Source organism: Erythrolamprus reginae, chromosome 6 (genome assembly GCF_031021105.1).
Source record: "Erythrolamprus reginae isolate rEryReg1 chromosome 6, rEryReg1.hap1, whole genome shotgun sequence".
NCBI lineage: Eukaryota > Metazoa > Chordata > Lepidosauria > Squamata > Dipsadidae > Erythrolamprus > Erythrolamprus reginae.
Window position 1 is genome coordinate 60284972 of NC_091955.1, and position 24900 is coordinate 60309871.

The window sequence follows — 24900 nt, forward strand, 5'->3', positions numbered from 1 at the left end:
AGCGCCGCTGGTGGTGCGGAAAGGCCGAGGGGGCCCTGGTGCCGCGGACCGGCTGAAAACCCCCAACGGCCCGGTGCCGGTCCGCGGACCGGCGGTTGGGGACCTCTGCTCTATAGCGACGTTTTGAGAGTAAGAGTTGAAACAGTTTATGTCCAGGATACAAGAGGTCAGTAAATATTTTCACAGCCTTCTTTTTGACTTGTCCAGTATACAGGTCCTCAATGGAAGGCAGGTTGGCAGCAATTGTTTTTTCTGCAGTTCTGATTATCCTCTGAAATCTGTGTCTATCTTGTTGGGTTGAGGAACCAAACCAGACAGTTATAGAGGTGCAGATGACAGAGTCAATGATTCCTCTGTAAAACTGTATCAGCAGCTCCTTGGGCAGTTTGAGCTTCCTAGGTTGGCACAGAAAGAACATTCTTTGTTGTGTTTTTTATGAGGTTTTTGATATTAGGTGGCCATTTTAGGTCTTGATAGAACCTAGAAATTTGAAGGTCTCTACTGTTGATATTGTGTTGTCTAGTATTGTGAGAGGTGGTAGGATGGGAGGGTTTCTCCTAAAGTCTACCACCATTTCTACAGTTTTGAGTGTGTTCAGTTCTAGATTGTTTTGGTCGCACCACAAGGCTAGTTCAACCTCTCGTATGTATGCGGTTTCATCGTTGTCTCGAATGAAACCAATCACTGTTGTATCATCTACAAACTTCAGTAGTTTAACAGATGGATCATTTGAAATGCAGCCATTGGTATGGAGCAGTGTTTCTCAAATAGTGGGGTGCCCCCTTCAGGGAGCAATTCCAGGGGTGTGCCTGATCCGTAGGCACCGCCATCTTTTTGGCGGAATTCTCCAATTCCGCAGCTTGAAAAGGAACCCTCAGCTGTATTTCAGCTGAATCCCTGCTACTGAGCATGTGCAGAAGTGAAATTGCAGGGTGAAGAAGTGTGGGAAACTGCAATGTTTTAATGGTTGGAGCTGAATGTCCACAACCTGCAACATAAAGAAGGTAGGAGCCGAGAACTTTTTTTCCTTTATTGCAGGAATTAATGTTTGGCTTTGTTTTGGGATTTGTATAGAAAAGAGTCTGCCTGCCACCACCCTCCCTTCTTCCATTCAGAAAGTCCTCAGAAAAGCTGGCCTGGATTTTCCCAGCACACGGAGATCTTCATTCAGGCAGCTGATAAAAGCACCTGTCCAAAAAAAGGCACAAATTGTTTTATTCATTTTTGTGTTATGGGTCAAAGTGTTTTATATATTATTGTTCTGGTACAAGTTCAACTTTTCCCAGTCAGATAACTCAGCAAAATGAAATATCACAGATCATTTTATTACAGGCATTCTCACAATAACTCACAGTTATGATGCGATTCTTCTGCAGTATAATCTTTCCCATTGTGCAGGTAAAAAAAGGTTGAATTGACCCAGGCTCTAGGTGGAGCATCTACATGCTGGCTGACTTAGTGAATGAAGACAAAGACCTTCTGGAATGTTCTCTCCAATTACCCCTCATCCCGAGTTAGAGCCAATAGGAATACACAAATGTGGTCACATGTAAAACTACATTACCCAGAGTGCAATTTCACTACATTTCCCCATATGCAATATCTTAAAGAGACATGCCTAAATACAGTCCAACTATCTCTGTCCCTGGGGACAGCACATTCCCCGCCTGGAATTTGTAAAATTCCACTACTAACTAGCGAATAAATTGAAATAAACAAAGATATAGGCTAAATAGTGCAGTTTAACTATCTTACTAAGGTAAACAATGCATAGCATAAGCAATGTAACATAACTATCTGACTAAATAAAGGGCATAGCATAACAATCTATCTGAACTAAATAGCAATGGTAAATGAAATATATCATCAAACAATGCAAACACTGAGGTAGACACAAGGCATGCAAAGCTTGAGGTTCAGTCTTGAAGTTTGATCTGTCTTTTCAGCAAGACTAGGTTGGTGACTGGTATGGCATAGATCTTCTTGGTGAAAGTCCTTTGCGCTGGGCAGAACTTGGAGCACAAGTCCCATGTGCCAAGAGTTTGGAGGTGTGTTATTGTCCTGCAACAGGACAAGGAACATGTACAACCTGGACAGGAACACGAACAGGAACAGATTGACAGGAACAGGTGCAATTAGAACTGGAAGAGAAACTGGACCTGAATCTGGACCTGGAAGAGAAACTGTAACAGGTTCCACAGAATAAGGAAAAGGAGCAGATGCCGTAGGAACTGGAACAGGATCAGGAACAGATGCCATAGGAACTGGAACAGGATCAGGATCGGAAACTGGACCTGGACCTGGACCAGGTTTCACAGGATCAGGAAAAGAAGCAAATGCCGTAGGAACTGGACCAGGATCGGAGACTGGACCTGGACCTGGAATAGAAACTAGAAGAGAAAGTGGAAAGGGTTCCACAGGAACAGGAGAAGGAGTAGGAACAGAAGCTGGAAAAGGGGCTTGGAAGTTATGCTCCCCGCCGTAGATTCTGGTATATGCCATGGCTGCTATTGTTTGCATGGATGCATCTGAGAAAACATGCAGCTCTCTTTTCGTCATGGTGGTAGGCAGGCATTGTATACTGATAATAATAATAATTAATAATAATTTATTGGATTTGTATGCCGCCCCTCTCTGTAGACTCGGGGCAGCTAACAACAATGATAAAAACAACATGTGACAATCCAATAATAAAACAACTAAAAACCCTTATTTATAAAACCAAACATACACATAAACATACCATGCATAACTTGTAATGGCCTAGGGGGAAGGAATATCTCAACTCCCCCATGCCTGGCGGTATAAATGAGTCTTGATTAGTTTACGAAAGACAGGAAGGGCAATTCTAATCTCCGGGGGGAGTTGGTTCCAGAGGGCCGGGACTGCCACAGAGAAGGCTCTTCCCCTGGGGCCCGCCAAACGACATTGTTTAGTCGATGGGACCCGGAGAAGGCCAACTCTGTGGGACCTTATTGGTCGCTGGGATTCATGCGGTAGCAGGCGGTTCTGGAGGTAATCTGGTCCAATGCCATGTAGGGCTTTAAAGGTCATGACCAACACTTTGAATTGTGACCGGAAACTGATCGGCAGCCAATGCAAGCCATGGAGTGTTGAAGAAACATGGGCAAATCTTGGAAGCCCCATCATGGCTCTCGCGGCTGTGTTCTGCACGATCTGAAGTTTCCGAACACTTTTCAAAGGTAGCCCCATGTAGAGAGCATTGCAGTAATCGAACCTCGAGGTGATGAGGGCATGAGTGACTGTGAGCATGGTGTATCACATTAACAACATTTCTAATTGGTTCATAAATCTTTCTTCCTTTAACAAATCCATATTGATCTTCTCCAATTATCTTTGGTAAAATATTCTCTATCCTGTTTGCCAATATTTTCATAAATATTTTGTAATCCTGATTAAGTAAACTGATAGGACGATGGGAACCTGGATCCATTAGATCGCGATCCAGCTTTGGGATAGTTATAATCTCCGAGGTCTTCCATGACTACGGAATATCAAAGGTTTGGAAAACATTATTAAACAATTTCTCCAAATGCGGTAATAATTCATTCATATAAGTCTTATAGTATTCACCAGTGAAACCATCTGGGCCTGGAGCCTTAGCAGGTTTTAGCCCTTTAATAACTCTAGATATTTCATCATTTGTTATTTTTGCATTTAATATTTGTCTATCTTCTTCCGTTAATTTCTCCTTAACTTCTATAGTTTGCATTATAACTTGTTCTTTTTTATATAAGTTTTCATAAAAGTCTTTCATTATTTTTTCCAGTTCAATATTACTACGTTTTATTACGCCATCCTTATCTTTTAAAGCAGGGATACAAGATTTCTCCTTTCTTTTTTTCAAATAATGTACCATTTGTTTCATTGATTTGTTCCCCCATCCCATAATTCTCTGTTTTACAACCATCTTCATTTTATTCTATTGTTCCTCCTCAAGAAATTTTAATTTTTTCCCTAATTTGTAATAATTTATTCCATTCCCTATTTCTTGCGATTCTCAGACTCTCTTGGATTAAATCTATTTCTTTAATTATTTTTCTCTTTCTACTTCCCATCTTTTTTAAATATAAGTTTCAGTACTTATGCAATTGCCTCTCATAAAATCCTTGTGTGTATCCCAAATTATTGTTTGCTTAATTTCTCCTGTATAGTTTATATTAAAAAATTCACACAATTCCTTTTGCAATTTAAGTCTATCTTTTTCACTAACCGAAACAACAGGGTTATATCTCCAGATCCTTTGTTGTCTGTTTAAATCCAATTCTATCACTGCTAATAATGGAGCATGATCTGATAACCAGATACTTTTAACTTCAGCTCTTTTGAGATGTGCGTTCCCCGTTTTAAATAATCAATACAACTAAATTTATTATGTCTTGCTGAATAAAACGTATCCCTATTTGCCACGTTTGCGTGGAGGTCCAACATATTAATTTTATTTAAGTGTAACTTTTTCTTTTCCCCCTTTCCTGCTGTTAATTTCAGATTAAAATCTCCTGCAAGGATCACTATGCCTTCTGCAAAGTTGTCTAACTTACGTTTTACATTTATTATAAATTGCTTTGTATTTACATTTGGAGCATAAATTACTGCTAAGGTTATCACCTTGCACTCTCCATGTAGTGACCGAATGTGACGTGAAGAAAGCTCTTCTTCCTTGATGTTTGAGAGATATAACCAATCCTTCCAAAGTTTTTCCATATTTTGGAAGTACTTGTTCCATTGTTGAATTGTTCCCACTCCATATTTAGTTGCTTGTCCACAGCCACTAGGAGGTGCTGTTGGTGGTCGAGAGTAGGAGGTTCTTGGGCTTTGTTCTTTGCTGTCTGCTGTTTGCCGTTGCTTTGTTTTGCTTCTTGCTGGACTGGCTTGTTAGGCTATGCTTGGCTTGCTTTGCTTTGCTAGGCTTGGTTTACTTTGCTTGGCTTGCTCTGGCTTGGCTTGGCTTGCTTAGGTTCGCTTGGCTTAGCTTGTTTTGGCTTGGTTTATTTTACTTGGCTTGCTTTGGCTTGGCTTTGCTTGCTTTGAACAACAGGGCGCGCTATAGGCTTGGTAGTGGGCTACACTTGGTTTATTTGGCTTTAGTGTGTTTAGCAAAATTCAGCTGCTGGCCAGTAGAGGTAAGTGGTGAGCGTATTCTAAGCTTTGGCGTATTTTAACTGAGATTCAGAGTGTGACCACCAGATGGTGCTGCTTTTTTGCTAAGGCTTGGGCGTATTGAAGTGGATTTCCACTTCAACCAGTAGATGATAATACTAATACTAATACTAATACTACTACTACTACTACTACTACTAATAATAATAATAATAATAATTTATTAGATTTGTATGCCGCCCCTCTCCGAAGACTCCATTTGCTAGTAAAGGCTTAGGTGCACTGGCCTTCCTTTGTCTAAAGGGAGTCATGTGCTATTTTCTAGAACAATCATTCAATTCTCAGGCATAACTTTAATGTAGGCTTCTTAGTTAGTGTTGTGGAGAGAGGCAAAGTCTCTGAGTTTGTAATTGAAACAGGCAAGCATAATAGCCATTAAATGCAAACATGCCCCCCTTCTTCCCTTATGCTGAACAGATTAGAGCAATACTTTTCCAAGGCAGTAACTGAGGGGAAAGAAGTGGTGGGGATTTCTTTTCTTTTATTCTTAAGGCTTCAGAAGGTAGTAACATAGCATGCAGCACCCTCAGGATGAGAATTTAAGGCTTCTGGTCATTAGGAAAAGAGGGATAAGACCTCTTTCAGGCTATTAAGTTTGCAGGGAACCAGTGGGAGGTTTAATCTTTTTTAGTAGGCTGATTACTTCTTTAAGGCGGCAGTGATTCCTTTGAAGACTTGCAGCTGTGCCAGGGGACATGAATTTCTCCTCTTTTTACTGCCTCTTTTTACCTCTTTTTACTGTTCTGGTACAAGTTCAACTTTTTTCAGTCAGGTAACTCAGCACAATGGAATATCGCAGATCATTTTATTACAGGCATTCTCACAATAACTCACAGTTATGATGCAATTCTTCTGCAGTATAATATTTCCCATTGTGCAGGTAAAAAGAGGTTGAATTGACCCAGGCTCTAGGTGGAGCATCTACATGCTGGCTGACTTAGTGAATGAAGACAAAGACCCTCTGGAATGTTCTCTCCAATTACCCCTCATCCTGACTCAGAGCCAATAGGAATGCATAAATGTGGTCACATGTAAAACTACATTACCCAGAGTGCAATTTCACTACATTTCCCCATATGCAATATCTTAAAGAGACATGCCTAAATACAGTCCAACTATCTCTGTCTCTGAGGACAGCACAATTATGCTCCGGAGTTAATGTTGCTAATCAATTTGAATTTATTATCATATATTGATTACATTTAATGTTATTTTTCAGTATCGAATGGTCAAAAAATGTTTAGTTTAAAAATAAAGATTGTGGGGTTTTTTTAGTTTCAGGCAAGTCTTTCAATCTTTACTGTTACAGACTAAAAACAATATTAATAAAGTTATTCTTTGTTGTAAGTTGATCTATATTTTTCTTTTTTTATATTTCTTTAATGTTAAAAAGGACAGAATGTTATGCAGAGGTGTATTAATAACAATTTTATAGACAAATGATACTATTTACAGTTGCGGTGGAGAGTTGAGGGGTCGCGGAATGTTTTCTTCCTAGCGGGGGCGTAACAGAAAATAATTGAGAAGCACTGCTATAGAGAGAGAAGTGCTGAGAGTAATTCTAAATTGTATTTTATTGATTATATGGTCTTACAATTTTGCTGTGAAGGATTGAAAAGATAAGTAGTCTTCAGTCTTTTTATCTAACTGAAAACATTTGGGATTCATCCCTTTCTAGTCCCAAGCAGTAAAAATAACTTGAAGAAGCTTTCTCCCAAGCGATTAATCTATCTCAAAGTAAGATGGTTAACTGTGAGTTGCTATTTTGAAGTGATCCAGTGACATTTCCTATATCATCCATGGCTTTCCCCTGCTTAAAAAGAATTAAAAGCTACTCTTTGGAAATTATAACTTCAAGTAGTTGTTAGTTTGTGCATCAATACTTAATTCAGAATTTGCAGAACAACTCCCAAAGAATGAGAACATCAAGGGAGATGCCAGGCTAGCAAGACTCTTAAGAAAATTTATTCAGAAATACACCCAACAGCACTAGGGGATCCTTCCTCAATCTGTTTTAGTGAGTCCAAGTGTCAAAGACAGCCTCCAGAAATAGGGTCACAAGGAAGTTGGGATTGTCAGGCAAATTTTAACAGATTTTTCTTGCCCTTTGGACTGCTCACCCCAGCGCTGACATGATTAACAAGAAGGAAATTGTATTTACATTCATTGGAAAGGAAGAAATAACCAGGTGCGTAATATGGAATTCAAATGATATGAAAGTGATAAGGCTGGTTGTTTGCCTAGCATACACTGGAGGCAAAACCCATCAGCTATTTATTTATTGAGGTCAAGGCAGGGATCTTAATAATTTCAGGCAGCAGTGCCAGCTGTAGGAAATAACTAATTAAGGTCACAGAGTAGAGCTTGTCAACTTGCCATTAGCACTTATTAGAGAAGTGTTGCACTGCAGATAAAAGCTCAGGAAGGTGAAGGGGGAGGAAATGGCTCAAGCATATGATACAAGTTCTTTGAAACAGAAACTCCACAAACCTAGCGGAGAAGAGTGAGTAGGATGCTTACCCATTGAAGACCGACAGCCAAATGTAGCCAATTGCCACTTGCGGCGGGCATCCGCTTGCCATAATAGATGGCGAGTGGCCACTGAAGCACCAATGTATTTAGCTGCAAACCTTGCAGAGTTCAAGATGGCATCCACCGTTAATTAGGCTGCTGTAATTAACTTATTTAGATACTGTCGCAGTCGTGCATCCGCTCCTGCAGCTGGGGAAGCCAGATAAGCTATGTTCTGGAGAACAATGATGCCGTAGTTGATGCGCGAATCGCCATGCTGCCACCTGATAGGCCTGTTGTAGTGATTGTTCAGAGTGACGATCTTCGCAGCATAAATATTCAGCTAGATCCCCAGGGAAGCAACACGATGGAGTGCTGCTACTGGTGCATCAATGGAAGGCACTTGAATAGATTTTGCTAAATCTGGTGCCACATTATATATGGTTTTCTCTTCTGAGGATGGGTTGAGACCTATTCCTGGAGAAGCCCATTGATGGGTGGGATGAGGTCAACAAACATTTTAGGAAAAGGAACTGCTGCTTCCTGATGTTTGCTCCAAAAACAGAGGCTCCGTCAAGTCTTTAACTGTCTGTTGGTCAGGGTCAAGCGATAACAGCTCAGCAGTTATCTTTGCTTTAAGTAGCAAGGGCCTGAATAGATGAATGGGAAACAGAGCCATGACTGGTCTACTCGGGTAGAACACTTTTGTCTTCCAACAACTCCATATCAGAGTTTTCCTCTGCCGCAGAACGTTGAGACCTGTCATCTCGATCACAATAATTGGATACCTGGTTCATATCCCATTCCCAATATGGAAGATATTTTGTACCTCCTCTGGTATTGTGCATACCACCAGAGGTCCCTTGGCTTGCCATCTCAACTGCTGGAGGCCCGCTGCAATGCCTTGGCAAATAGCCTCCATCATTATTTATTTATTTATTCAATTTTTATGCCGCCCTTCTCCTTAGACTCAGGGCGGCTTACAACATGTTAGCAAGAGCACTTTTTAACACAACCAGCATATTGCCCCCACAATCCGGGTCCTCATTTTACCCACCTCGGGAGGATGGAAGGCTGAGTCAACCTTGAACCGGTGATGAGATTTGAACCACTGACCTACAGATCCACAGTCAGCTTCAGTGGCCTGCGGTACAGCACTCTACCTGCTGCACCACCCTGGCTCATTATGGTCTGCATTTAATCAGGTATAATTGATCTGGAGTCTTTCATAATCCTAAGCCCCTCAGCTATAACAGTGAAGGTGGCCTCTGGCTGGGTAGTGCAATTTGACCTATCGATAAAAGTCACCTCAGAGAGAGGTAAAAGGTTTGCCTCTGAACCCCATAGTTGACAATCATAATTAGGCACAATAGAAACCAGGGTAGAATTGATGCCACCTGATGAGCCAGGCCTCTGTACCAGTGGCTGGTCTTTCAGTGCCAACGATGCTATCTGGACCTGGCCCCTGGTGACCGCCTTATCAAATATTTTGTCTAGCGCCTTGTGATGGTGTTGCTGGTCAGCACTCGGTGCCTTTGAAGCCTTAGCTAAAAATGTCTCCACTTTTGATGACTTTAAGGGGCTTTCTTGATCATTTGACCTATGTCAGCCTTTGTGACCCTTACAGTGGTCCGTGGAGACTGATGTAGAATCCCTGAATTCCATGACCATTAAACCCTGTAGGGTCAGTTGCAGCAGAAATTGATTAAGGATAGGATTTAATTGGTTGAAGTATTCACTTAGTAACCATCACTCTCCTACTAGATGAACTGTTTTAAGATATTAATCTCCTGACAAGTAAATGCTGTGTCCTTGTGAAGAATGCCCTTATTCTGTATTGGCTCCAATTTAGTTTAGCTGTGCTCTGTTGGATCGTGGCAAGTTGTCTTGCCTTGCCCTTTGATGGTGTGGCTTTGCCAGTAATTATTGCCATGCTCCTGTCATGAGTGTGGTAAATATTGTTTGATATCCTACTGGCCTTACAGCTACGCCCTGATGGGGTGTAGCCCTTCTATTTTGCCTTGTCCTGTCCAGGAACTTGGTAGAGCTTGTACTCAACTGCCGTGCCCTGGTGGGGCATGGCAAGCTGCCAATTTTGGGGGCATAATAGCTCCACTAATCTTTTATGTAAATTGGCAGCTGTAGTAGCTTTAGCTTATACAGGAAGAAACAATCACTCACTTAAGTACACCAGTGTTTGCGTGCTTTACAGGGAGGAATATTGCTTCCAGAATCTTTTCCTTGCTACTGCAATTCATTTTAAAGTACTAGCAGTCCCCTTTCACTCCGAATCTCTTGAGCACCTAAACTGGCAGCCGGCAATTTTAAAATGGCCACCGCAACTGCCCATTTCAGTAGAGGCTTGAATTCCAGCCTATGATATTTCAAATGGCTGTCAAACAAATGGTCAAAATTTTCCAGTTACAGTATTTAAAAGCTTTTAAGCAGTCAATCCGAAGTGATAGAGCAATTTTCTATGACAAGCAGGCTGTCCAAAACATGATGTTAATCAGGCAATGTTCATCAGTACTTCAAGGTGCGATGTTTAAATGCTTGAATCCAAGCTGCTAACAGCTCTCAGAGGCTCGCAGCGATGACAGGCTGCCTGAAGGAGGCAAGAGCCATCCCACAGCCTCTAAATAAAACTCCAAAACTTGCAGTTCATAGTCTGTATATTGTAAAATAGAAATTTAAAGCTGCACAGGTTCGGCAGAGACAAAGAGGAGCGGCACCACAAGGAGGCCTCCTTCCCCTGCCCACGTCGCAAACACCGCCGGCTCGGTAAGTTGCCAACAGTCCTAGGAGAAACCTAAAGCACAACAGTCCTTGCTGAGTGACTGAATTAAAAAGCTGTCAAGCATAGCAACAAGGGCGTGACCCGAACAGCTTCAACAGACTCAGTCCAGACAGCAGACAGAAATATCCCATGCCTGGATGCTATATCCATCATGAGGAAGACCGCCAAGGTCCCTTCCAACTTTGTTGCTGTAGTATCTATTAACTTGTTAGAAATGAAAAACAGATGAAAATGTTACTCAGTTTTCATTATTCTCACTATTTCAAGAGAATGTGCATTGGAAATTGCATATACAGTGATCCCCCGGGTATCGCGATCCCAATCATTGCAAACGTCTATATGGCGATTTTTCAACCCGGAAGTCAAAACACCATCTGCGCATGCGCGCCCTTTTTTTCTATGGCCACGCATGCGTAGATGGCGCCGGGCAGATCAGCTGCTGGGCGGCTTCCCTGGGTCTTCCCCCTCTTGCTGGCGGGAGGGCGAGCGGCGGGCATCAGCGAGGAGTTTCCCCACCGCCCACGCAAACTCCTCGCTGCTGCCGCGCCCGCCGCTTGTCCGCCGCCTGCCTGCCCGCGCGCTCGCCTGCCCTTCGCCCGCCCACGCCGTTCGCTCGCGCCGCTTCCCAGCTGAGTCCTGAAGCGAATTGGCTTCAGGACTCAGCTGGGAAGCGGCGCGAGCGAACGGCTTGTCCGCCGCCTGCCTGCCCGCGCGCCCGCCACTCGCCCGCCCACGCCGTTCACTCACGCCGCTTCCCAGCTGAGTCCTGAAGCGAATTGGCTTCAGGACTCAGCTGGGAAGCGGCGCGAGCGAACGGCTTGTCCGCCGCCTGCCTGCCCGCGCGCCCGCCGCTCGCCCGCCCTTCGCCCGCCCACACCGTTCGCTCGCACCACTTCCCAGCTGAGTCCTGAAGCGAATTGGCTTCAGGACTCAGCTGGGAAGCGGCGCGAGCGACCGGCGCGAGCGAACGGCTTGTCCGCCGCCTGCCTGCCCGCGCGCCCGACGCTCACCCACCCTTCGCCCGCCCACGCCGTTCGCTCGCGCCGCTTCTCAGCTGAGTCCTGAAGCGAATTGGCTTCAGGACTCAGCTGGGAAGCGGCGCGAGCGAACGGCGTGGGCGGGTGAAGGGCGGGCGAGCGGCAGCGAGGAGTTTGCGTGGGCGGTGGGGAAACCCCAGCGCCGCTTCCCAGCTGAGTCCCGAAGCCAAACGCGGAAGTTCGCCTTTGCCTTCTGGCTTCAGGACTCAGATGGGAAGCGGCGCAAGCGAACGGCGTGGGCGGGCGAAGGGCGGGCGAGCGGGCAGGCAGGCGGCGGACAAGCAGCGGGCGGACAAGACAATCGGCGGGCGCGGCAGCAGCGAGGAGTTTGCGTGGGTGGCGGGGAAACCCCAATCTTCGGCTCCTCGCTGCTGCGGCGGAAGTAAAAACACCATCTGCGCATGGGCAGATGGTGTTTTTACTTCCGCAGCGCTACTTCGCGAAAAACCGATCATTGCGAGGGGTCCTGGAACGGAACCCTCGCAATGATCGGGGGACCACTGTATTACAAAATCTGAATTAAATGGACCAAGGAGAGGATGTTTTCAAACTTTTTTCCAGGGTAAGGAACTTGTTAGTTAAATATATAATCAAATCCCAAAACATTTAATTAAGAGGAAAAGTTTCAGTTGATGTCCCATCTTTTCTGCTGTATATTGGGGAAATTATTATGGACAATCTTGATTAATTTTGTTCCTAATTTCTCACAAATTTTCTGAAGTTCTTGTGGAATTCAGTGCTCCATGGTAAACAATTTAAAAACCTTAATCTAGGCATAAACCAAGTATATTTACACTGGCTTTTTGTTTATTCTTAATAAGGATGGTTGAAAGATATTCATAACTGATCAATTTTCAACTAAGAAGGTACCAATGTTAAAAAAATTGTGCATATTGGCAGAATGATAAAGATTGTAATTTCAACATAGTAGTCTCCAAACAATTTACAACTTCTTTTAATAGCTTTTCATTAATAATAAAACCTCTATCACATAGTTCTGCTACATAATAGTCAGTGTTTTAGGCATTGTAAATTATAGTTTATTTGGAAAAAAGATGAAAACCCACACAAAATAGCCATGGGCACAAGGCCAAATTCTGTTTGTGATTTATACCGTAAATATTTTGTTACTTAACAATATTTACTGTAAAATTATATTCAAAAGTTAGAATTCATCAAAACATTAACTGCTTTACAAAAAAACATAAATAAAATAAATTTAAGGTTCTTCAACAAATAATGGAATGTTACATATTAAGCTTCTAACTTTTATAATAAATGTTTTTGCATTTCTATAGAATTTAATTTACCATAAAACATGCTTATGCTTTATAATCGGGTAATAACATAACCAAGATAATTTCAATAATTATTGAAAAATAAAAATGTTTTTCCACTTCAAATATCACTAAGTAAGAACCAAAGATTGCTATATGCTCTACATTACTGTATTCCATGGGTTTCATTTACAGAGTTTTTTTAATAGAAATGCTCTTCCTTTCTCTTTTGTCCTCTGAATTAGCCTTGTTCAGGAGCAACCTGTTTTGCTGACTGCAGATGTAATACAAATTAAAAACAACATAATCTTTATTCAAAACACTTGTTCCTTTACCAAGGCCATATTCTTCATCAATTTGATTTATGTGGCTGCCCATCTTACAAACTAAGCTAATACAGTGATCCCCCGCTCGTTGCGAGGGTTCCGTTCCAGGACCCCCCGCAACGAGCGGGTTTTCGCGAAGTAGCGCTGCGGAAGTAAAAACACCATCTGCGCATGTGCAGATGGTGTTTTTACTCCCACAGCGCTAGCGAGGAACCGAAGATTGGGGGCGGCGCGGCTGTTTGCCGCCGGCATGGGGGGCTTCCTAGCAGCCCCCCAAACCCGGGTTGGGGGTCCGGGGGGTGCTGGCAAGCCCCCCATGCCGGCAGCGACATTTTAAAATAGCCGCGCCGCCCCCAATCTTCGGCTCCTCCGCGCTGGCTCTCGGCGCTTTCGAGCTGAGTCCGGGAGCGAATTTGCTCCAGGACTCAGCTCAAAAGCGCCGATAGCCAGCGCTAGCGAACGGCTTGTCCACGCTGGCTATCGGCGCTTTCGAGCTGAGTCCGGGAGCGAATTCTCTTCCGGACTCAGCTCGAAAGCGGCGAGAATGAACCGCGTGGGCGGGCGAAGGGTGGGCGGCAGCGAGGAGTTTGCGTGGGCAGTGGGGAAACTCCTCGCTGACGCCAGCAAGAGGGGGAAGACCCAGGGAAGCCGGTTGCCATCTACGCATGCGTGCCCATAGAAAAAACGGGCACGCATGCGTAGATGGTATTTTGACTTCCGGGTTGAAAAATAGCGAAGTACCCTGTTCGCAATGGTTGGGGACGCAATAAACGGGGGATCACTGTATAATACTAAAACCAAAAGCAAATTTGAGAGGGGAAAAATAGCAGGAAACAGATATAAAGTAACTGAGAGCAATTTCATTTGTACAACTTCAATCACTACAATGAAGCCCAATACTCAAATGAAAAGCCAATTCTTCAAGGACTTACAGAAGTCCAATAAGGTTCTAGCATTTAAAATATCGGGACAGAATATGTAGCATTTCATATTTGATTCCAAATGTATCAAGGTATATAAAAGCAGAAATGTAGTAATTTTCTGGAACTTTTTAAAGCAGGTACTACGCTTTTCTTGGAACAGAGACCGCATTTTGCAAGCACCCTATGATCCCAGGGGGGGAAATTGTGACATCTATTTTCGCGTGTTGCTGTTAATTGCTATGTTTTCATTCCTTTATTCTTCAAATCATCTTACTGAAATCAAATCTGCACAGCTCTTTTAATATATACTTTTAAATTCCACTGAAACAAGTAAGGTTTCAGAATACCCAAAATCCACTTACTCTAATTCATTGAGATCTAATTGTAAAAATATTTCCTTGTGATCTAATTATGAAGTTCAGTAGAGTGATATAATTTAGATCAGTGGTTCCCAAAGTGGGAACCTGAGGGGGCAATGGGAACATTTGGGGGGCAGTATGAGACAAGGGTGGCGGCAGGGGGACACTAAGAGGGGTCAGGAGGCGGCAGGTGGTTCACCATGCTTTTTCTGCTACTTGGCACTTCTGGCCCACCCACCCCACCCCCAACCTACATAACTTGTTCCCGTGCCAATGCCTTGCCTTGCCTCACCTCACCTTGCCAACGCCTTATCTCGTCACTGCTTGCTCGCCCTGTCCCTTGCCTGTCTTAAGCGCTGAGCCCAATCAGCCTGTCAGGTAAGCCTGCCTCCCTGTTCTTGGTGCCAGCTGAGCTGCTGGCCCACTCCTGCTGTCTTGTGGAGCAGGACTCTGCAAGGCTTGTGCCGTTGCATGCACGAACTGCAGAACTGCCGTGAGCTTCATCATACCAACACAGCTGGGGTCCTCCTGCCATTTGCGCATGCAACAGCACAAGCCTGGCAGAGTCCTGCTCCACAAGACAATGGTGTGAAGAGTCTCACAGAGACTCATTGCTGGCAGGTTGGGCCTCCAGACGTGCGTTCTACCTAACACTTGTAGCTCAGTTGCGTTCCTTGGCATTGTGTCCATAGAAGCCCATTCTAAGAAAATGCAAGACATTTTCTTTCAGAATGGACTGCCCTGGACACAAGAGTTCTGCCAATACCACCTCCTTCGCTTGTCTCCCACCGCCCCTTCACTCTGCCGCTGCCCCTTTGGCTGTGCCTGTCACCACTGCCTCCCTCCCTCCCTCCCTTGCTTGACTGCCGCAGAAAGAGCGGCTAACAGCCGCGAGAGTGAGAGCAAGCAAGAGGCAGGTGCATACACATCTCACGGGACTAGTTCAGTTCCTCTGGGCCCCTCTGGCAATTTAAAAAGCGCTTCTGCCCACAAGGAAAAGGAGATGAGCATCAATCCCTACGTCTGCACAGGTAGGAGTGTGTTTTAAAGCGCTGCCATAGGCAGCACAGAGCAGCCAAGCCAGTCCTGTGGGATGTGCGCATAGCCACCTCTTGATTGCTCTCTCTTGCGCGCACTGCAAGGGGGAGAATCAGGACAGGCAGAAGTTGCTGGGTAAAGAGGAAATCCTCTCCCACAACAGTCGAAGAGTAGGAGTTGGGGGAAAGAAATAAAAGACTTCTGCTCTTTTGCTTTTGGCTGCACAGACGCAGCAGAAGTCTTTCTTTCTTTGCCCAAACATCCAGCTTCCAAATCCACCCAGGGCAGCGGCCACTCTGGACGAGCACTCTGCTCAGTGGCTTCTGCCTGTCCTCATTTTCCCTCTTGTTGCGATAGGCATCTCACAGTGGGGAGGGCCACGAGATAGGTGTCCTACCTGGGACTTGTAGCTTGGTCACATTCCTCGGCGTTGTGTTCAGGGCAGCCCGTTCTAAAAGAAAAGTCTTGCAAGTTCAATCAAGCTGGATTGAACTTGTGAGACTTTTTCTTTTACAATGGGCTGCCCTGGACACAACACTGAGGAATGCGACAGAGCTACAAGTCCCAGGTGGGATGCCCGTCTCGTGGCCCGCCCCACCCGACCGGTCACCTCCAAACTGCATCCCACCACAAGATGGGCATCCTAAGACTTGTAGCTCTGTCGCGTTCCTTGGTCTTGTGTCCACAGAAGCCCATTATAAAAGAAAACATCTCGCAAGTTCAATCAAAACTCTTGAATGTGTACAAACGTTTTATTTTAGAATAAGCTGCTCTGCACACAAGACCAAGAAACTCAATGAAGCTACAAGTGTTAAGTAGGACTCACAGCTGCCCCAACCCTTGGTCTGCCCTACTCGACCAGTCATCCCCTAACTGTGTGCCACTGCAAGATGGATGTCCTCCATAAGACTTGTTGCTCTGTCGCATTCATCAGTCTTGTGTCCAGGACAGCTGGACACAACACCCAAGATATTATGTAGTGAATTGTTTGGGGATACCATTTGTTTAAGCAACTTTATTTGTTAATGCTTTGATGACAGGGTTGCAGAATTACAATTGGTTCTAATGGGTTCATTACTGCAAATCTCACAATGGAGGTAAATGAAGCTAAAGTTCAATAATTTTGATCAATTTCTAAAACATTTATTTTCATTAATCGACACGGATATTGTTGAGTTGGCTGTAACAGCCATTGTTTTAATAATCTGCAGATTGCTGATAATCAGTTACTAGTTTTTTCTCTGTATCAGGAGGAACAGCAAGAATGTGTATTTCTTTCTTCCCTCCCTCCCTCCCTTTCTCTGTCTGTCTTCCTTCCATCCTCCATCCCTCCCTCCCTCCTTCCTCTCTTCCTTCCACCTTTCTGTCTGTCTTCCTTTTTCTTTCTTTTCTTCTTCCCTCCCTTCCCTTCCCTCCATCCTTTCTTTTTCTGTCTGTCTTCCTTCCTTCCTACCACCTTTCTGTCTGACTTCCTTTTTCTTTCTTTTCTTCTTCCTTCCCTTCCCTCCATCCTTTCTTTTTCTGTCCTTCCTACCACCTTTCTGTCTTTCTTTTTCTTTCTTTTTCCTTTTTCCCTCCCTTTCCTTTCCTTCCCTTCCCTCCCTTTCTTTTTTGGTCTGTCTGCCTTCCTTCCTGCCATCTTTCGGTCTGTCTGTCTGTCTGTCTGTCTGTCTCTTTCTTTCTTTCCTTCCTTCCTTCCTTCTTTCTTTTCTTCCTTCTTCCTTCTCTTCCCTCCCTCCTTTCTTTTTCTACCTGTCTTCCTTCCTTCCTACCATCTTTCTTTCTGTCTGTCTTTCTTCCTTCCTAAGATCCCCCACCCTGCTCTGCCCCACCCAACCTGTCACCCCCAACTGCCTCCCACTGTGAGATGGGTGTCTTACTGGAGTTTAATAACTCCATGTGTCTGTCAATCTATTTAGGGAAAAAAAGATTGCAAAATACAGAAACTCTTCTCCCAAGAGCAAGCAATTAACAACTTCTCGCAGCAAGAAGAGTTTATGTATTTTGCAATCTTTTTTTTCCTAAAGAGACCATCCAACAGAAACAGTTTAGGGGTGACAGATCGGATGGGATGGAATGGAGTGGGGGCTCTTAGGAAGGAAGGAAGACAGACAGAAAGAAAAAAGATGGTAGGTAGGAAGGAAGACAGAAAGAAAGAAGGTGGCAGGTAGGAAGGAAGATAGACAGAAAAGGAAAGGAGGGAGGGAAGGTAGGGAAAAAGGAAAGGAAGGAAGGAAGGAGGAAAGAAGGAAGGAAGGAAGGAAGGAAGGAAGGAAAGAAAGAAAGAAAGAAAGAAAGAAAGAAAGAAAGAAAGAAAGAGAAAAGAAAAGACTTATAACCACAATTGAGCCTAACATTTTGGTTGTTGAGCAAGAGCGTTATTAAGTGAGTTTCACATTTTACAAGTTGGTCACGTCCATCCAATCACTGATCACCAGGCCATGTCCACCTGAGGGGGGATGGGGTTGGGGGCAGTGAGGATGAGTTTGTAGCAGCAAAGGGGCAGTGGACTGAAAAAGTTTGGGAACCACTGGTTTAGTTAAATATCTTGAATCTGACACCTATATATTTAGTAAACGTTACCCAGTCACTGATAATTAATATTTGAAAAAAAGATACTGCCCTGTAAATTCCAATTTGTACAGACATTTAATATGAATCTTTGAAATTTAAAGCTACAAATATTCTATTAGCATACTATCAAACTGGAAATAGGTACATCAATAGCACTCTTAAACTATACTTACAAATTTGTCTTTCCAGTATTGAATATTCACCATAAAATCCTTTTTTGTAAACAGCAGTCTGTGGTCTACCTCTTTATTTAAACCTCCTAAAAAAAGTTTAATAATACAAACCAAAATTCTGCATTTTAAGCACTGATATGATGAACTTTGTATCATTTTAAACATTCCAAACATAAAATGCTGAAACAAAAATTAAAGTTGGAAATGTTATTGGAGATAATGCCATACAAACTAAAGAGACACTTTACTCCTGGGATCTGTTCCACTTGCCAAACATACTCTCTTGCATGTCAAACAACTGCTAATGCCAAAAGTGGACTTTTTGAGGAAATGAATAGGGGAAAAGGAGAAGAAGCTTCACTGGGCTTTAAATTGTTTTTTTTTTTTTAATTAAACTTTTTATTTTAACATTGTTAGCCACCTCAAGTACATGTTTCTAAGTTGATTTATAAATCAAGCAAGTCAGCAATTACTAATTTGCATCTTAGTCAAGAAAATGTATAAAAGAGCCTTTTATACTACATAAGAATCATAACACACAAATAATGCATAAGAATACATTATTTGTGTGTTACAATATCATTGATATAATACAAACATCAGTAAAGATTGCAAGATAATTTTAATAAACTGAATTTCCATAAATATAAATTATACAGAATTACCTGTTAATAAACTTATAATTGTTCCCACAGTAAATGTAATCAAAGCACCTAATGTGCTGAAATATAGACATGACACTGAATACCAGTTCTCTTGAAGATATGATCTGAAAGAAAAAAAGTTTAGTATTTCCTGTTCTGTTAATTAGAGATCACATAAAACAAACTATAAATTTAAACTACTTTAGATTAATAAATTTATTAATTAACATAGGGAAATGTACATTTGATATATTCTCTGCAGAGTGACAGGCTCATAAAATATTGGCTTATCAAATAATGATAATAAAATCATTTCCCATTTTGTCCAGCCCATCGACTTATCAACAAGATTATTGACAAGAAGATTCTGGTCCTCTCCTGGAATCTCACAAATGCAGGAAGCTGCATGTTGAAAAGACATACAGTGGCCTCCACATTCAATATATTATGAAATATGAATTTCTGAAAAACATTAATTTGAAATAATCAAAAATGGAGAAGTGCTGAAAAATCCAACTATAAATTATTTAGGTCAATATGCAGTCAATGCTGAAAATGTCATAAACCTGACTCCTATCATGGTATTTTGATATTCTGTTCTTAAAATTTTGGGTTGCTCTTTCAGCTGTGTTCTTTACCTAGGTGTTTGGACTCCAATATCTTCAGTTTGTTTCTTTAAATTTCCAATTTCTGATTTCACCTCCTTTTGATAGTATTTCTGGTGTTGAGTCTAGACTGGCTATGTATAGGCAGTTGTTAATCCTAATTCCTGTTACATAACTTTCAATGTCAAGCACGATATGAGAAGACTCACTGCTAATTTATAGCAGAGCAAATGATGGCAAATACTTAAATCAAGACCCTTTCTGTATTCCTTCATATTAAGGAGATTGGTAAGCAAAAGGTTTCCAAGGGCCAAGAAAGTAGCAAGTAGATACAAAAAGATATTTGGTGATATTGTTCACCAAATTAGGCACTGAGAGTCAGTCAGGATAGAAACTGATATAAACACACAACTACTTACACAAATGAGGAATTTTATTCCAGATTAAGATGCTAAGAAATAAACTCAGCCTGTTTAATTTTCCTCCCCCTCTTTTCTTTACTTTCCTCTTGTGCTTTATTTGGACTTATTCTTGCCCTTATCTTACGGATAAGATGAGGGGAAGAATACCTATGAGTTTTTCTCTGGATGTCTTTCTATCTAAGAAAATCTTTAACTCACAATGTACAATTGTCCAGCATCAGACTCTCCATAGTCAGAATAAAATCAGTCCTCTGTGTCTTTCCATTTCCACAAACCATGTCAGGATTTTCCTCCTAGTTTCCTCCCCATCTGAAGCACCAAATCTGTATTTGGCAGGCTCCGTTCCATTCCACGTTAAGCAGGTAACATCCTTTTCAGCAGCCTGAGCCGCAGCATCTGAAATACCATCCCTCATTTTTGTGCTCTTCCTGGCTCTTGATATCTACACTCAGACATACATATGGCAATATAGGTATCTTCTAGCATTTCCCCCGTTTCTGTCAAATATACTCTTAGTCATGTGCTGAGTCACCTGCTTTTCTTAAAAAAAGAAAACATGATCTTGGCACACATCCAATGGCTTTCTTCCACGGAGACACCTCAACTTATCACCACTGGCTCAAGCACTGGCTCAAGCATCAGGACTCCAGTCACAGATTCACTTGGGACTTGGGACCAGTATTTAGGTAGTTTTGGGAAGGAGGAGGGAAGTGATATGTATGTTGTTTTGTACTCCAGAATAAAAGCCAGAATTTAAATCCAAGAAATGAACATATATACTTACACATATACACATCTATGCAGTATATACAATACCAGATGATTACTATGTATAAGTATGAAACATCCATAGATACTTCATCTCAATTGATTTCTTGGGCCTACCTTGAAGAAGCTAGTGAAGGGCTAGTCACAGTCGTTGATACAAATGTACTGTCATTGGATCTTTGACAGCCTGCAATTGAAAGAGGTAACGGTACTGTCCTGTGAGGTCCTGGTGGGTATTTCTGAGCACCAATTCCAATCCACATTATTACACAAAATCCACAAATAAAACCCGAGAATGCACCCTGAGAAGCAGAAAATTATAATAAACTGAAGTATATGTAACATTAAGAGAAGTGATATAGTACTTCTAATTTTATAACTGGATGCTAATATTACCTATTCAAGCATGGCTTTTGCCTTCAATCTACTTATCTCCTGAAATTATAGAGTTCCGTTTTGTTACAATGGAGGAAGTACTGTAGACCCTCACATCTATTGATATACAAGAAATAAACCTGTAAAGGCACAAGATCTATGCACATGCCTAGGAATACATGGTCTTTTGTACCAGAAACCTGCTTTTAACTGCAGAGTAAATCTAATAAATATGTTTATTTAACCAGTATTGTTGTTATATTGGTTTTTATCCAATCTATTTATTCTTGGAGAATTATTCATCAGCATGTGGGACTTCATTTTGCTATTGTCAAGTATCCTTATGGCAATGGTAATGTGATACTAATATTGAATAAAAACATTGATAATTTAAAAATAGCATGTTTAAATTTGTCACTCTACATGAAAAATGGATTTTTTTCCATTTCCAGTTTCATTACAAGATCTTCTAAGCCATGGAAATATGAAAGAAGTAATACATGTTGTTTGAAATGTTATATATAAGTATCCCATGTTTGGGTTGATCTACTACTTCAAATAAATTGTGCCAGGAGGTTGCTAATTATTCACTTTTGGCAATCTAGACTCTGGTCCTGCAGAAAGGGAAAAAACCTTCAGCCTAATTTTCACCAACTATGCCTTGCTTATATAAATTTTTACATCTAGCACAAAAAAAATTAAATTAAGCAGAATATTATTGCACAATCTTTTATACTCTTTGGAGCATAGAGTAATGTTCTATAATCTGAACATTTAAGTATATGATCCCATGCTTTATTGTTATTATTTTGTCTCCCTGATATACACTGGGCTTCTAGTGTATGATTTTTTAAAGGTAAAAATATTTTCCTGGTTCTGATCTGCTTCAAAAGAGAGTAAGAAACAAAAAAAAATATTGCATTTGGGATGAAGAGGGTAGTGAGAGAAGATTATCCTGACTTTTTCATTCCTGGTTTCAGGGTTTTTTGGAAAATATAGATACAGATACAAATTTATACCAGTTGCTTAAGTTTGGAGATATGACGTGATCGCAAAAAGTTACTTACAACCGGTACTCTAAGTTACAACTGTTGCACCGTTCCCATGGTCATGTATTGCATTTTGGGGACTTAATTTGGTAACTGGTTCACATTTATGACCAGTTGCACCATCCCACAATCATTTTGAAACCTTGTTTTCTGTTTTCCAGCAAAATGCCAATTCAATAAGTTGAATTCAGATTTATGACTATGTAATTCACTTAATAACCATAAGATTCAGTTAACCACTGCAATGACTCATTTAATGACCATTGTCCAGGCCCATTGTAACCATTGTCCAGGCCCATTTTAATTTTAATTGAGACTATAATCAAAATTCCAGGCTCAATTGTAGTCATAGCTTGAGCCTGTACCCCATAAGGCTAAGAAGTTTAGACATAAGTAATAATTTTTAGAGAATTATTTGACATATTCTTTTATTTAATGACAATAGGATATGTTATTAACACTTACTTTGGAATTTGCAAAAGGAAATAGGATGCCCAAAGAATATATTCCTAACAAAGGTCCTCCAATTAATTCAAAAACACTGAATGCAGCCTGAAAGGAACAAAAGAGAATTATAAATTTTCTATACACACAGAAAATAAGCATTGATTTATTGTACATATAATGGGAATCCTAAAGGAAGCTGTACCCAATAAAGTAAAGCTGTTGGGATGGCTAGGAAAGGTCTACTGAATTCCGAGAACAAATCAGGGGGGAACTTTTCCGAATTGTATGGAAATATCAAAAATGTTGGTAAAAGACATAGACTTTTTAAAAAAAATGATGAATTTCTTCATCAAAGGCTCTCTATTGATATACCGTGTTTCCCCGATAGTAAGACAGTGTCTTACTTTCTTTTTACCCCCCAAAGCCCCCCTATGTCTTACTTTCGGGGTATGTCTTACATTGGAAAAAAATTGAAAGGGTCCTTTTAGCGGCAAAGGATTTCCCTCGGTGCACGCGTGGAGCCGCAGACGCGTGTCGGGGAAGCGTGTGTCTGGAGGGGAGGAGCCGCTCTGCGCAGTTGGGCAGCCCCACCTGCCTAACTGGACCGACGAACGCTGAACGTGGTGCAATAACAGCCCAGCTACTCTAACCTCCCGCAACTAGCGCATCAAAGTTTTGCATCTCTACTTTGGGTCGCGTGCTTATGCTTGTGTTTAAAGGGAAAGAACTTAGTATTGCTATCGGAATTCTCTCGACGGGGAAGGAGGCTGAACCGCAGATATAACGTTGGGAAGAAGGTGCAAGGAATCGTGTGGGGGGGGATAGCGGCGGTGGTTTGGATTAAGCGATCGTAATCCCCCAAAAGGACGAACTCCAGCCTCGGAAGGCCGATGGCTACGAAATTAAGGCTTTTCTTTGAGAGAGAGAGAGAGAGAGTGGGGGATAGTCGTCGTCGGAGCACTAAAGACCAGGGCAGAGAAAGCGCGAGCTGCATGCGGGAGAAGCGGAGGAGGAATCAGGCAAGCCGAATGGGAATCCCTCCCCTGCCCTCCCTCGCTCCATTCCCCGCCAGCAACTCCTCCGCAAACCCACCTCTACATCCTCGCTCTGCAAGTGCCGAGACAGGCGGACCACATTGCAAAGGGCTGCCTCTCCTGCCGCCGCTGCTATTGCTAATGCCCGGGGCTGTAAGCAAAACCCGGACCGGACTCACACAGAACAGGCTCCCATTCGGCTTGCCTGATTCCTCCTCCGCTTCTCCCGCATGCAGCTCGCGCTTTCTCTGCCCTGGTCTTTAGCGCTCCGACGACGACTATCTCCCACTCTCTCTCTCAAGGGAAATCCTTTGTGCCTTGCCGCCGAGCTCTCCCACCTGCTCGGCGGGTCATCGGGCTCCCCCCCCGCAATACCCCCGTGTTTCCCCGAAAGTAAGACATATGTCTTACTTTCGGGGTATGGCTTATATTAGCCGACCCCCCTGAAACCCCCCATATGTCTTACAATCGGGGGGGTCTTACTATCGGGGAAACACGGTAGGTAGTCCTCAACTTGCGACAGGTCATTTAGTGACCATTAAAAGTTACAATGGCCCTGAAAAAATTGACTTATGGCCATTTTTCACACTTACAACCATTGCAACATTCCCTTGTTCATTTGGATGCTTGGAAACTGACTCACATTTATGACAGTTACAATGTCTCAGGGTGAACGTAATCACTTTTTGTGATCTTCTCACAAGCAGAGTCAATGGGGAAACCAGATACACTTAACAACTGTGTTACTAATTTCACCACTGCAGTGAGTCCCTTAGCAAATGTGGCAAGGAAAGTCATAAAATGAGACAAAACCAACAAATGTTTTCCTTAGCAACATAAATTTTGGGCGTGGTTGTAAGTTGAGGATTATCTGTATATCATTCATTGGTAGAAATCATGAAACATAAATTACTAATTCAGAGAAGAACGAAATAAAATCACACAAAGATATCCACTGGGAAAATGAAGCCCCTGGCTAACGCCTGAACTACAAACTATTAGTAACATTATTTTTTGGGAAATACATATTAAATATAAACTTATTTTAGATTAATGTAAGAAGCCATTACCTGTAATAAAGCCCCCTTAACAGATATTAATGCAGCCATGGATAGACATGCTATACCAAATAATAGACCTATATGGATAAAGTTATATGAAGTTTATATGATTTATAAAAACTATTTTAGACTATTAAGCAGAGAATTCACTATTAAGAGTTGCTTCCAGAATAATCAATAAAAATGTTCTCTTGGCAAAGGGAGAAAAAAAATCAAACTACTAGTTGCTAAGACATTGATTTAGTCCTATATAGATCTATCCAGTAGTCCACATGAAAGCTGTTGATTTTTTTAAAGCT

General features: G+C 42.2%; 1 protein-coding gene across 1 annotated transcript in view; it reads right to left on the reverse strand.

Moving 5' to 3' along the window:
• Positions 1-12543: 12543 nt before the first annotated feature.
• Positions 12544-24900, reverse strand: part of LOC139169003 (sodium-coupled monocarboxylate transporter 1-like) — a 35490-nt gene continuing 23133 nt past the window's right edge. Inside the window, exons 10-15 of the mRNA XM_070754789.1 lie at positions 24611-24678; positions 22525-22611; positions 20753-20937; positions 18862-18965; positions 18197-18282; positions 12544-13077 (exon numbers count right to left, since the gene is read on the reverse strand). Coding sequence (XP_070610890.1) covers positions 13045-13077; positions 18197-18282; positions 18862-18965; positions 20753-20937; positions 22525-22611; positions 24611-24678 — 563 coding nt within the window. The 3' untranslated portion in view covers positions 12544-13044. The remainder of the gene's footprint in view (positions 13078-18196; positions 18283-18861; positions 18966-20752; positions 20938-22524; positions 22612-24610; positions 24679-24900) is intronic.